Source organism: Sceloporus undulatus, chromosome 5 (genome assembly GCF_019175285.1).
Source record: "Sceloporus undulatus isolate JIND9_A2432 ecotype Alabama chromosome 5, SceUnd_v1.1, whole genome shotgun sequence".
In the NCBI taxonomy this organism is placed as follows: domain Eukaryota; kingdom Metazoa; phylum Chordata; class Lepidosauria; order Squamata; family Phrynosomatidae; genus Sceloporus; species Sceloporus undulatus.
In genome coordinates, this window is record NC_056526.1 from 174,364,616 (window position 1) to 174,380,296 (window position 15,681).

The window sequence follows — 15,681 nt, forward strand, 5'->3', positions numbered from 1 at the left end:
TAGCAGAATATAACGGATAAACTGTTCCAAAGTGGATGATGATATTATGTGTTATCCTCGGGTTGAAATGTTGTACTGTTACTTAAAGAGTAATAATATCATCATCATTAATTCATTTTGGAATACTCCTTTCTCCATATTTCATCAGCCATCTTCGATACAGCTCACTTTTACTTGGGACTGCTGAAGAAGGCAAAAGGTGAAAAATATTACTACAATATTTAAATACAGCGGTACCCCGGGTTACGAATATAATTCGTTCCGCGGCGCCGTTCGTAACCCGAAAGATTTCGCAAGCCGAAAAAACCATAGCCGCTAGCGCTGAAAGCCGCGATTTCGTGCGAAAAAGCGCCGAAAAGCACCAAAATTTTTTTCGTAAGCTGAAAAAAAAAACGTAACCCGAAACAGTTTTTTCCTATTTAATTTTTTCGTATCCCGGAAATTTCGTAACGCGGTGATTTCGTATCCCGGGGTACCACTGTAGTTCTGAAAGTTAATCAGATAAAAAAAAAATGCTTACCTTGTTGCACAAAGGAGCCATAGACAAACCACATGGAGTTATAGAGAGTTGTTGAAGTCATTGATCCCATTTGCAGACGAGGTGGATTGAGCCAATTGAGGAGGTAAACTAAAAGTCCTACTAATAGCACTGTGCCAGCTATACAGGCCCATAGGGAGAGATCAAATGGAGCCAAGCAGGCAAACATATCCATTGTCTTTTCAGCCTTCTGGAGCAGTACACCCACTGAGTAGTCCATGTAACGGGTGGTAAAATCAACCACATTTTCTCGGTCTGGTGTGATGGTTAATGCTGAAATACCTATATCAGCTCTCTGAAAAGTCAACAAAAAGAATCAATTAATATCCATCAGCAATAGAAGGGGGGGAAATTATAATTGGCATTTGATTGACAGACTTTGAGCCCTTCAGTAATGAGCTGTCAAGATCTTATTCTTCTTTTTCTTGTTGAGTGCATTCAAGTTGTTTCTGATTTATGATAACACTAAGGTGACCCTATCATGGGGTTTTCCTGGCAGAATTTGGTCCGAAGGGCTTTGTTTTTGGATTCCTCTGAGACTATGGACTTTATCACATAGGGGGAAATCAGGGTAAAATAGAGAGTTTAAAAGGCATTTTCTCGGGACATTCGGGTGATTGCAGGAAAGATTTTCCTACACCTCTCAATTAAAGAGGTCTTATCCCGGGAAGAACCAGGAATGCTCCAACAACACTCGCATGAATGTCCCAGGAAAATGCCCTTTAAAACCCCCAATTTCCCCTGTATGATAAAGTCCTGAGAAAGTGTGAATTGTCCAAGGTCACTCAATGGGTTTCCATGGCTGAGTAGGGATTTGAATTCTGGTCTTCAGAATCATAGTCCAACACTCAAACCACTACATCATGCTGGCCTCAGAGGAGGGCAAAGGCAACCCCCCTCCAAAGAAATCTTATCTTGAAAATCCCATGACAAGGTCACCATACATTGGACATGAAGGGACACAACAATGGCAGCAACAACTACATTCCTGCCATATAGGATCCCAGGGTGGTGTACAGTTAAAATCAATTTAAACAGTGTAGAAAATGTTAAAACAATGTTAAAACAATAACAATAATTCAGCTTAAAATAATTGTGAAAAAACCCATTAGCCTTGTCCAAGGCATTAATAAACTTCTTCCTCTCCTCCTCCTCCCCCCTCCCCTTCTTCTATTTCCTTATTTCTTTATTATTCTTTTATTAGGACTTATTAGACAGTGTTGGTGCTGACTAAGGCTCCAAGGGAAGGACATTCCACAAATGGGGTGCCAAACAGAGAAGACTCTCCCTGCATCCTCATGCAATACCTTGCTCCCACTAGTGGGACAAAGAGGAAGGCTTCCCCTGCTGACAAAAGTCCTTGAATAGATAGATGAACACGGGGAGAAGCTCTCTTTCAGATTCTGATTATAAATAATAACCAGATGAAATCTGCTACCCATTTAAATTGGTCTTGTTTGCACCAGTATCAAAAACTGAAACAATTGGAAAGTCCTGTGGATAATCCTTTTTAATAGGATGTGTGCCTTGCTAAGAGTTTGAACTGTTTAATCACTTGATTTTAATTTAAATACACTTGCCTATTACCAAAGGCTCCATATAGCTGCCTGTTTGAGATACAGATGGAAGTATGAGAGACAAATATTAAATAAGTATTTTCATTCAATTTACTTTCAAAAACCAGAACAAATGAACAAGTGTGCATCCGGTCTGATCCCCAAATGCAAAAACTGATGGGCACTAATGAATCAATGCTGTCAAATGTAATAACTGTTAGGTTTTATGGAATGACTTATCATACAACCAATACTTGTCCGCTGAAGAAACTTGCCAACCCCTCCCCCATGATATGCTCTCCTTAGAGTTGCCATAAGTTGGAAACGATTTGAAGGCACAACAACAACAACAACCAACAAGAAAATGGAATTCAATGTGACTCAGTCAGCTTTGTGTGTAATTGCAGTGTCAAAGGCATGCAGAAATACTTCAAATCAGAAGAATTTAGCTTAGCTAGTTATTTTCACTTAATTGGTGGACAGTATTAGGCTCTCATGACTTTCAGGCTAAGTAGGGATGTATGCTTACTAAACAACTATAGCAGTTTGATTTAACTGCCCTGGCTCTATCCTATGGAAATGTGGGACTGGTAGTTTTGGAGATATTTAGAATTCTGTCATAGAGAGTTGAAGCCCATTCCCTTGAACTAAAACATTATTAGAGATCTCTAGCAGAGAATTCTTGCCACTCACCAACCAAACTAAAGCTCCCAAGATTCTACAGAATGGAGCCATGGCTATTAAAAGTGGAATGAAACTGGTATTACTGTATAATATGACCACAACCAGTTTTAATTATTAACATTTGAAAGACCCAGACAGAGGAAGACAAAATGCTGCAGCGTGGCCAGATGGAGCCCTCAATGCTGTTTTTGCAGCCTCAAAACTTCTAGATTTTCTGAATTGCCCTTTTTGTGGCCAAAATCCAGATGACAACTCAGAGTAGATTCACTGCCCCTCTAACAGTGGAATCACCCACTGCCACTGGTTACCTCCACAAACACATCTTACTAGTACAGTTATCCATGGATTCTATATACACGGATTCAACCATCCATGGCTTGAAAATATTTTTTAAACACATAAACATTTCAGAAAGCAAACCTTGATTTTGCTATTTTATATAAAGGACACAATTTTACAAAGCCATTGATTTTAATGAGCATTCATTGATTTTGGTATCCATGGGATGCTGAGGTCCTGGAACAAACCCCCAATGGATAGTAAGGGCCCACTGTAATATTGTTACCTATAGAATGTTACGTTTAAGCACTGCTCTTAGCTAGTAGAATTTACCTTCATTTTGCCATATACAGAAACAACCCTTATAGAGGAAAAGCAAGTCTAATGGGAGAAAGCCCAAATAATAGTTTGTACTCCTTTATAAGGTTTGTATCTGTTTATATACTGCATTTTCTAGAAGTCTGGCATTACCTATCTCTGAACCCTGATATGCATGAAGTGGTTTTTGTCTCTCTTTTTCTTTTGTAGCCTTTGTAAATTCAGATTAGGTGGTCTCACTCCAAATATGGGCTACTTAAGTGCTAATTGATTTCATGATTCAGAATATATTATGCAAACACAATGGAAGCCTGCCCTGAAGTCATTAACCAAATTCTCTGTTAACTTATTCAAGCATAAAACTATTGAGCAAAAATATTATTGAGTGAAAACTATATTTCTTATTCATCAATCTCCCAAAAGGCTTTGACATAGGAATTTTGGAAAATGATAAATGGTGCAGATATGATGGTTCACAAGAGACTCTGAACCATATGATTTGCAAAGGCCATGCATCCTTTTAGAAAGATAGCATTAAAAGAATTAATTTAGTCTTGTCCTTAAAGGCAGGAGTTTCATTTAATCACATAATTTTGGGATAGATCCCTGCAGTTTGGAATCTGCAAAAAACAAGTGTGGCATGGACTGCCAGAGCCTTACGTAATAATAATAATAATAATAATAATAATAATAATAATAATAATTTATTTATATTCCGCCTTTTCCTGAAGGAATCAAGGTGGATTGCAAGACATGTAGCAAAACATGTATTATTCTGGAAACTATATTCTGTCCTCTGCAAATTAAGATTGGGTTGGAGGCCTTTTAGGATTCTTCATTAAACAATGACTCCTGTACTACTGGTAATGTAGATCCAATAAATATAATTTGGCAGCCTTTCCGCACTTGTTTTCTAACTGAAAGTTACTCTTTTGCGGGAGTTTTTCATAAAAGCCAGTTTCCACTTTTAAATTAATATTTTTAAATTATATTAAAACCCTTTCTTGCTTTTTTAAAAAAGAAAAAATGCATTACAATGGACAGTGTGGACTGAGTAATGGAAGGACTGTTGGAGATGCAAATGTTGGTTTCCTTACCCTTGTTGCTGTTGTTATTATGATACACCATGTACGAAGGTAAATGCCATTATAACATTTTTTTTCTAGTATTGTATTGTTGATATATTTCTGATCACAGCCAGAGAAAGCAGTGACTTGTGGCTTCCATTTCAGTGAGGCAGTGTGTCTGCTGGGTTTTAGCATAAACTTTAAAGGAGGTATTCAAAGTGTAGTAATTGATCTCAGAAATAGCTTCAGTGTGTTAGCTAGCTTCTTTAAAGTTCAGCTTAAAATATGAGTGGATTCACTGCCCTGGAAGCCATCAGCTCTCACTGATCATAGAATTATGCAGTTTGAATGCATCTGGAAAATTATTTAGTCAAGTGGCCATTGGTTTGAACCAGTTTGAGGCAGGGACACCAAATTTATCAAGTCATGATCTATGTTATCCTGGGCTGAATCTGCACTGATGAAACAATCCAGGTTGACACCACTTTAACTGCCATGGCTCAATGTGATGGAAATTGGGGATTTGTACTTTGTGAGATATTTGGTCTTCTCTGTCAGAGAGTTCTGGTACCACAATAAACTTCAGTTGCCAGGATTTCATAGCATTAGGCCTTGATAGTTAAAGTGGTGTCAAACTGTATTACAGTGTGCCCATGTTTTATGTGGGTGTGGCATACACGGCTTTCAGCATACACTTAAAGCTGCGCTGAAAAAGCCCCTTGCGTGCCCTGGAAGAAGTAATGGGGTGTGTGGCTATGGCACATGTGTGCTGCGCACCGTGAGCTCAAGCCCCATTACTTCTAATGGGGCTCCTGCACACATGCACACAGATTTCCCCTTATGTTCAAGTGCAGATGCAGCCCCAGTGAGTTTCCAAAACTGAGAGGGTATTTAGACTTTGGACTGTAATTTCATGGAGTCCTGTTCCAATACTCAAAACATGATACCAGAGTAGCATTCAAAGTGCTATGCCAGTAATATAAAATAACCAGTAAAGGGCATTTTTTTTTCTAAAGTCTGCATGCTACACATGTTTTTAGTCAGTAAAGAATGAGTCTCTTAATCTCAGGATCATGGTTTCATGCCCCACATTGGGTGACATTTGAAAACCTCTGAAGTATAACTATCCCCTCAAGATCTCTTCAGTATCTAGTGCACACATGCAATCATGTCCACAATTTTTACTCAGAAGAATTATACTTCCCTTGGTAAGAGAAATAAAGCCTATAGCTTTTATTACAACCTTACAATGAAAGACTACAATATGTTTTTTTTTAATTTGTGCTGTAGATGTGGTTGCAAAGTAACTTCAGAATAATCAACATCTCCCTTTCCAGGCAGATGTTTAATAGCACCGGAAAGTGCTGCTGCTGTACCGTATGGTTACCTGTTCCATACATTTCAACCACACTGCCTTTGTTCCTTCCAAATCTATTTAATTTGAGATTTGAGGATGACTATTAATACATTTTTGATATAACCAGCTTTATGCTCAGTATGTCTCAAGAGACAGCAGTTGCAACTTGAGGAAATGGTACTATAATTGCAGCAGAAAAGGAGTTTTAAGGCAGTGTATTTTTTTAAAAAGAAATACTGACTGTTCATGTAAAAAAATATAAAAAGGGAATATTTAAATACTCAAACCTTCTGCTTATTTGAAGAAATTGAGCTTTGCCTGTGATGTTGAGTGGGTTCTTTAAGGGAAACTGAGGAATATGGAAGTAGGAGTAGGAGGTACATGTGAGTAACAGAACAGACCCACTCAACATAAAATTGCACTGAACACTTAAGATTTCCTTTAATGTCTGTTTAGTGAAGGTGACATATCTTCTTTGCAACTCTGGTCAGTAAGCTATGTGAGTCCTCTTCAGTTTTGCTTCACAGAATAACTATGGATATAGCTATTTAGAAGAATATGTTGCTAAAACTTTTCATTTCCAGTTATTGCCCTGGCTAGGAAATTCTGGGAACTTTTTGTGAGACACTTAGCCTTCTCTGTCAGAGAGCTCTGGTGCCACTATAAAGTACAATTCCTAGGATTGCCTAGCACTGAGTCAGAGCAGTTAAAGCTATCTCAAACTGGATTATTTCTGCAGTGTGTTTTGGACCATTCTTTTTGAAAATTGTGATTTAGATGAGTGCTACTTAAAGTGGTAGTCCCTGGACCAGTGCTGCTCTGTGAGCCACTGGCTGCAGTTTTGTGATAAATTTCCATTAAACAAAGAAACAAATATAGCCAATGGGCACAAGTATGATTTGGCATGTTAGGGGGGAAATGCTGGCTCCCAACATCAGATTGCTTGAGAAGCAATCTAATTTAGACAACTCATGAAGTTGGAATTCTGACTCTTACATGGAGCACAAATCATGCAAAAATGTTCTTTAGAAGCTGCCATAACATAGCAGTAAACCAGAAATTAGTCCAGTCATATCTCTTATTGGGTGAGAATGGAACAAAAGTTCTCTTCTCCACTTATGAGACTAGGACAAAAATTCAAGTATTTTATAGATTTAAGTTGCAGAATCCCTACAATGATGTAAGCAGTTGAAATTTAAGCTGTTAGTATTCAGTGCATGATTTTATATATACATTAAACTTCTATATTTTATAGACAAATGAATTATGATGGTCAACAGCTATATATTTACAGTTCCAAGACCCCATGGGGATTCCAAAAACTATGGATGCTGAAGTCCCACTAAATACAGTGGAATAGTAAAATGGTGTCCCTTATATAGAATGGCAAAACCAGAGTTTGCTTTTTGGATTTTATATAATTTTAGAATATTTTCAAGCTGTGGATGGTTGACTCTATGGATAAAAAAAAAATCCATGGATATGGATGGCCAATAGTAGATAGATATAAGACCTATGCAGACATTTCAAACATGTATACATGGAAGGGAAAGAGGTAATCAGAGTTCTTGGTCTTTCAGAACTCTGTAACCATGTTTGCACAAACACAGTCACATTTCTCATTCATACTTTCCTGGTAAATATAGTGTAGCTGTGAGGGGAGCAAGTGGGGCCACTTCTATAGGGCTGTGGATATAGAAATGAGCCCTGTTCAGATGTTTCCCTGGCTGTGGATAGGGCTAAAACTGATGACATGAACGTGGGTGGAACATAAACAATTCCCCATCTCCTTGAGCACCCAAAGCAAGATAGACCTTCATGTGCAGGCCATAATCAGCTAGACATAGGGCAAATTTACATTCTTTGGAATACTGGGATTTGTAATTTTTACCTGGTCTTTAGTTTTGTCTGTCAAAGAGTGCCAGTGGCTTGCAAAATTACAAATCCCAGGAGTCTGTAGGACAGAGCCATGACAGCTAAAGTGGTATCAAACTGCATTATTTATACAGTGTAGACACAGCCATAGTTACAAACCTTCAGACCATATTTACAGACCTTCAAATAGTTACATTGGGTCTCGACAGACTGCCCCTTTTAGTGCCAGATCAGGGCCACAGCAACTACATGCCACGGCCTTGATCTCACCTTTCCACAGTACCATATATACTTCAGCATAAGTCAACCTCATATATAAGTTGAGGGCACATTTTGGGGCCAAAATTTTGGATTTTGATATGACCTGTGGATGTTGAGGGTAAAACCTAGGGGCATGTAATGAACGATTCAAAGGATGAAGTAAAGGAAAACAATGCAAACAACTTACAAGATCCCAGCAAGCATAACTATTTGTGCACATACTAATGGCTGGATGGATGAGAGAGTAGAAGGGGCTTCCAGGACAGATTAAACTCTTGCCTTTCATATATATATATGTGTGTGTGTGTGTGTGTGTGTGTGTGTGTGTGTGTGGTAAAATACAGTGCTTATATTGACCCGTGGATAAGTCAACTCAGGTTTTAACCTAAATTTTAACCTAAATTTCTAGATTTATACATGGGTATATATAGTAATTTACTAATTAATTTACTATATTTACTTTTGTGTCTACATGTGGAAGTACACATGTACAGTATAAGGACATTTCATGGAAATCCATGTCCTCTTTTGTTCTCTCACTCTCCTTTTTTAGTGATGTAAAAGTGACCACAGCCCAAGTGAAGTGGCCTGTCTTTTACAGCCATGTCATTATGATTATCATACTGTAGACCCTGTTCTACAAAAAGGAGCTTGCTTCAACAGTGAGCTTCGTAATGGAAACATGTTAATGACATGTAAATACAGTCAATTTATCTTAAAATTGGAAAGTGGATATGTGGATATCTATCATTATCCTGTCAAAATTAATCAGAGGATCAGCATTTTGTATAAGCCAAGGTTTGCTAAGTGATCATGGAAAGAAAAAGACAAAATATGTGCATTTGTGTCAGTATTTAGATGTAAAGATGTCTGTCTAAAATACAAACATGTACAGTGAGAAATGCAATCCTCTTATACTTCATGTCAAAATATCACTCAAAACATTGTTTTGGGCATATGGTATCATGAAATATGCTTAACAAACTGAATGTAGCTTTAAGAGATATTAATTTATTTGAATACATTGTGAGTTACTACTTTACAGAGCTTGGAATGCCAATTTTTAAATGGAATTTGTTTTTCTACAGATTGTTAATGGAGAAATATGACTTGTTAATGGTAATACTATAGGATTTTTAGCATCACCATATTACACAGGATATTATGGATTATTTAGGAGCAACAGAGAGCAGCAACCTGTCGCATTAAACCAGGGACCTCTATTTTAACTTTAAAGTAAGGTGCCATTTGTAAGAGCACAGATTCATGTCTCCTGCTGCTGAATTTAAGCTCTTTCTAAAACAGAGGAGAGTGACAATAATACAACAAAACAACATATTGCATAACTCCCTCTCAATGCAGAACTGTGGCTGTTACCTGGCCATACTTCCTAGTCTGCCTTGAGAGTTTCCAGGATCTCAGCAAGGAAAGGCCTCTCTGCCTTACAGTGCTAGAGATACAACCAAGAAATATATTTTCCATGAAACCACTAGGGAAGGTAGTGAAAAAAGAGTTGAGCAGGAGAGAAGGCTTTTGTGAATTGCAATTGTCTACTACTTGTTGGGTGCCTTCAAGTAATTTCTGTCTTATGGAGGTCTTAAAACAAACCTATCTTAGGGTTCTCTTAGCAAGATTTATTCAGTGAGGGTTTGCCCTCTGGGCAACAGTGACTGAGAGGGGATTTAACCTCTGGAGTCCTTGTCCATCACTCAAACCAAATACCACTGGCACTTCCACATGAACCTAGACAAAAGCTACTTCACTTAGATGAGAGCACTGAGACATATCACAGATTTATGTCACTGGTATTCTTAGCTGCTAGGAGACAAAGAAAAAAAAATAAGAATGGAAATGCATTCAAGAGTTGTGTTTTCTGTTCCTGCTATGTAAGGCAACAACCTTGCGTGGTTGATCTAGTCACACTGCCATGTCAATTATGCTGTGTCCATTTTAGAGCAGTGCAGTAGAAGTCTTTAATGGAAAATTATATGTACCTCACCAAACTACAAATGCCATGACAGTTAAAGTGGCATGAGACTGGTATAATTCTGTAATGTAGACACATTCATGGAACTGAGGAAATTTTCAGAGTGGATGTGAAACATTTCCTTTGCCTGAAACACACATTGGCTGTGGGATGTTACCAGCCTGACCAATGTTATCAAGGGGGTGGGCTGACCACATACATTTCTATTTACCCTCATACATTCTGCATACTCTACAACTCTCTAGATTGACCAGATTTGTCAGGAACAGTCTTCCTTAATCCTGAGCTGTCCAATTTTTCCAGGTGATTTTATAATGTCTGTATTTCTCTCTCTTCCTCCACCTTTTCTGTTTTATCCTCAGCTTATTTCAATTGCTGCAGACTGAGTTCAAAATGCAAAGGTTTGCACTCAATTAACTCAGAGAGGGAAAAGAATTGGGGAGCAAAATCCTGCCTGTCCCAATAGGCTCAGGCAAAAGCAATCTGTTGCAGCATTTCTGAGTGTTAATAACATTTGCCATCTTGACCATACTCTTATGTTGCTTGGCCACATGTTTTCTGGTTTTCATCTGAGAAATGATGGAGGGTATGCATTTTGTAACAAATGCTGCAGTAAGGCTAACATAAAAATATTATTTGACAATTGAACATGCTTCTGACTTTTCAGGTAGTAAGTATAATTGACAGTATTCCAGATGGCACAGTGCATGCAAATGACATGTTCAATTTAATATGTCTGTGTGTCAAGCTTAAATATTTATCACTGAGATTCCTTACAAGTGTTGTATTCCAATGTAAGAGTTTATGATATCAATCTATATTAAATGAATCCAAATCAGTTCAAAACTAGTTTCAAAGGGGCTGAATAATTTACTGAAACATTTTTTAAAAAAAGTTAGCATCTTAACTCAAATCTGACAGGAGAGATAAAAAGTTATGATGAATTTAAAATGGGACTGAATCCACATTACTGCTCGATTCCCCAGTTAAAAGTGCAGACATGAACAGCACAGCATGAAATATAATAATACTTCTCTTGATTTAAAATGAGCTGTAAAAGTGGTTTGTCAGAACCCAGAAATTCAGACTCCAGATCTGTAATTTTAAAAGAGTGTGAGGAAAACCTAACACTGTATGTCTTATTGTAGGTAATTTTGAGTCATTTGACTGTACCCAAATATAACAATGTATGGAATGTACAATATTTTATATGGCAAGTCAGCCACTTCAATTTAAGCACTACATGTAAGTGAACAACATCAAATTATTATGAATTTTCATTTTCACTATAAATTGCCATTTTGGTCTTTGAAAAAAACATGTGCCTTTTTGTTTTCCAGTCTGCAACATCTCCAGGAAGAACAAAATAAGAGGAATAGGAAGCAACATAATCTAGTGGTTTGAGTGCTAGACTATGATGCTGGAAGACCAGGTTTTGAATCTGTGCTCAACCATGGAAATTCAAATGTAATTTACATTCTTTTAACTTAGCAGGAGGGAAAGGAGGGGAGGAAACAGAATCTTGCCCCTTCCAGTAGACTCAGGTAAAAGCAAACTGCTGCAGCTGGTCCTAGCTACTGTGTTCTGCCTAGTTAATAATGTTTGCCACCTTGACCACTCTCTGGTGGTGCTTGGCCACACATGTCATGAATTTCACCTGTGAAATGCTGGTGGGTATGGTACTGCAGATCACAGCTTGAATCTCTGCTTTGCCATGGAAACTTATTGGGTAACATTCTACCAGTCTCAAAGGAAGGCACTGGCAAACCCCTCTGAACAAATCTTGCCAAGAAAATCCTGTGATACCTTAGGGTCATCATTTGAAGGCACACAGCAACAACAGAGCTTGGGAACATTACTTTTTGGGCTACTGCTTCCTGTATTAGTCAGCTGAAGGATTCTGAAAAAGGTAGTCAAAAAATGTAAAATTTCCAAGCTTGGGAGGTAGCACATCACTACTGCTAGAGAAATTAGGCCTTCCAGGCTTTCTATAATCCATTGGCAGTGTCTTTGTTCAGAAATACTGCACCAGTTATTTGATTATTTTATTTCTTACCTACTTACACCAAGAAGGAAAATGTAAACTCTGCAATGGTGGTGGGGCTAGACTGGAGAAATATAGGAAAGATTTGCACATTCTCTTTCAGTTCTCTGAGAAGCCCCGTGTAGCTGCTAATTGGTCAAATAAAAACTGTTGGAGATTCTTACAGTATTTATTTGCACAGTTTGCTGGACACCCTATAACTGAAGCCCTCTGAGCGGTTTACAAGGACTAAAGGTCTAATAAAACATCCAGATCAACCAATACAACATAAATGTAAACCCCCATCACAAATCCCTTCAAACGACAGACTAGAAGAAAAGAAACTTTGTATGGCAAATAATCAATTTAAAGCTAAGGGCAGAGGAATGAAATCCATAGGTATAAAAGAATGGAAATCCATAGCATAAAAGGGAAAGGAAAAACATTAACATCTTTGCTTGGCACTGTAAATATATTAAGGCTGGTATCAGACAGCCTAACTTGTTCTGCTTGCTTCATATTTCCCCAGTCTCAGTTACTACATTATTCTTTCTGTCTGCTTCTTTAATTAAGCTTCTTAGTCCCATACATATAGATGAAAGAGATGTACTCATGTAGGAGCTTATCGCATTGCTTGTAAAAACAGCTTACCTCTAACCATCTCAAATCTTAAATCGGGTGGAATCCTGATGTTATCAGATGGATTTGTCTGCCTAACTGCTACCCAGGTGCTTTCCGGGTCCATCCTCACTTCCTGGAGGGCTCCTCCTGGCTCTTTTCAGATCCGGGAATTTTCTGATTTAAGAAAATGGCCACCCAAGCCCTCCAGGAAGCTGGGATGGACCCAGGATGCACCTGGACAGCAGATTAGGTAGCCAAATCCATCTGATAACATCAGGATGCCACCTGATTTAAGATTTAAGCCAGCTAGAGGTAAACCGCTTTTACAAGCGATGCCATAAGCTTTCTAGTTTACACTTCAATTCATCAATAAGGAATATATTTATCAATATGCTAGTACTCCTGGGAACTTATACAGAAAAATGGAGTAAAAATAAGAGATGCAGACAGCTGCAGAAGTATTGTCTAGTTGTGGCGGTGTGATCTGGTCACATTTATTTTTAAAATCTCTGTTATTAAAATGTCCAGCTATTAGTTTACTTATGTTCAAATGTGATTCTAATGTAACCATTTCAACTGTGATACAGAAGAAAATGTTTAAAGGAAGCCAACAAACTGATTAATGCTTTCAGCCATAAAGTTAAATAAACCACAGGAGGATCACCTAAGTACCAGAAGGTAGGCGTTATCACCTGTCATAGAGAAAATGCTATGCAGTTGCACCACACAGAGTTCTTTTCTGTTTTAATGTAGGAAATTTGAACTTGCCATAGCAACTACCATCTCCTGTGACACATCTCTTGTCACTGGCTCTCCTGACACATGGCACATCTACTCCTTTGGGTGCTCTCACCACCTCAGTTATGAAAATGTCATTATTTTTTTTACAAACCTTGTGTGCAAACATAACTTGGAGTCTCAGCATACCCCTGATGGCATGGATCCAGACTGGCTCATAGACAGCATCCCAACTGTAATATCCATCTTGGTATTATCAGCACTAGCTACTGTTTTAGTGTCTCATGCATCGCTGAAGCTATGTGAATCCCCTATGGATCTTCTAAGATGGCTGCCAATTTGTAGTAATTAAATACTTTGATTCAGACTGGAAAGAGGAACATAACAAGAGATAATAGTCTTTCTTGATCAGTATCCTACTTCCCACAGAAGGCTGGCAGATTCTTATGGAGGCAGATAGCAATCACGACATGAAGGCAATAGCTTTCTCCTGTTGCCACTATTCAGTAACTAGTATTCTATGGTATGGTATAGTGCCTCTGAACAAGGGCCCCTCACACACTATACAATGATAGCTCCATAGTTTATGTTTTTGAAATTTCCAAGGCAACATCCTGTGGAATTCTGGAGTTTGTAGTTCAGTGAAGTATTAGAGCTCTCTGGTTCAAAATTCTAAATATCTCTCCTCAAACTGAAAACCTCAGGATATCATAGGCTATTGAACTGGAACCATAGTCCTATCACTATATAGTCTGAATGAATTTCTGGTTTAGTGAATATAGCCATCATAACTGACTGATTTATTCTCCACGATCCAAGTTCAAATACTGTTGAAGGCTTTCAGACTTTTGGTCAGCTATACATTCTTAACCTAAGGCATCTGTCAGAACAGATGCAAATATATTGTGGAAAAGTTATTTTTTGAACTACAGTTACCAGAATTATAGTTGATAGATCAGGAATTTCCATGCTCTAAGATGATGATGATCATGATGATCATGATCATGATAATCAGGGCAATAGAGACCAACAGGGCAATCTTTATACATGTCTATTAAGAAGTAAGCCCTACTGCACCTAATATATAACTTTAAAATGGTGAGATTTAGCATGTCCAGTTATGGTTTTAATTATTTCATAGTGGATGGGGAACAAGAAAAAGCTGAAGAAATGAGAAGGAAGATGATCAGTTTAATTAGATGTCAAGATAGAAAGATGAGGAAAAAAAGAAGATGAGGTAGAAAAAGAATTTTTCTCTTCACTTTCCCCCTGAGATTCCTCCCTTTGCTCTGAAGAACAGAAGAGAGAATGAGCCAGACTGTGACTTCTGAAAGTATTTCAAAATAGTGGCTGGCTTTCCCCTGACTGTTGTTCCCACTCCTTATCAGAGTACTATTTTTGTCTTAAAAAGAAGGAAAGGAGCTGGTAAAAGGAAGTGGGAAGTTTGGAAAAAGAGGGGATGGTTGGGCCACACTAGTGGTAAAAAATTATGAACACAGCCTTATTTTTTGTGCTGCACAACTGAGCTTGGAACAAAACAATTGATCAGTAACCCATCATTACTGGAGTCCATGATTAAAGGAGATAAACTGACTGTGATTCAGAACAGGGCCTTTTGGATAATGTGCAGTTCCCACCCAAGAAGAGTTTCATTGATAAGTGAGGAAGACCTTTCATAAGCACAAAATAACTTTTTGTTCTGCCAAACTTTTGACTTCTCAGCTTTGAATTTGTTTTATCAGTTGTTTTAATGCTCCCTATTTTAAATGTACTGCTATTTTAAGTAATGTTGTCTGACTGGGAAAGTTCAAAAGCTGCTATATAAATAGCTTATGACATAAATAAATCAATCATTTCTTTACACACACTCTCCCCAAATTTCGCCATCCTTTGCTCTCCCTTACTGCTCTCCTTCTAACCATTGTTTCTGTGATTGCCTATGGCTTGGATATTTAGCTGGACTGAGAAGAGAACAGATTAAAATATATCTATTTTGCTATATGTGCAAAGTTACAAGGATTCACAAATTGTAAACTGTGAGCCATGGTGGTGAGAAGCACAGCAGTCACCAAAAAGATTGGTTATAGTTATACAAAGCATTGTGAGCTGACTGCAGAGCTTTTCCATTAGTCCTATGAATGAAGCAATTCGACTTTGCAAGGCATTGTAATGGGATGCCAATTACCCATAATGGTATATGGTATCAAAAGGAGGAGTGATTTAAGATGAAATAAAGCATCCTTGTTTGTTTTGCTTTCCTCTTCCCCTTGTACATGGCTCTGTTTGCACAAAGAGTCCGCTTTGCTTTTTGTGACAAATACAAATGCACAATACTACTTATATTGATTAATGGACAGCATAAAGCTCTCCATAGATT

General features: G+C 38.0%; 1 protein-coding gene across 2 annotated transcripts in view; it reads right to left on the bottom strand.

Moving 5' to 3' along the window:
* The window catches only part of GRID2 (glutamate ionotropic receptor delta type subunit 2), an 845,491-nt gene that overhangs the window by 214,734 nt on the left and 615,076 nt on the right, over nt 1-15,681 (bottom strand). For both annotated transcript variants that reach the window (XR_006104285.1, XM_042470711.1), the window contains exon 10: nt 521-833. Coding sequence is in view for 1 of the 2 variants with exons in the window: in XM_042470711.1 (XP_042326645.1) it covers nt 521-833 (313 nt within the window). In the remaining variant the exon portion in view is untranslated. The remainder of the gene's footprint in view (nt 1-520; nt 834-15,681) is intronic.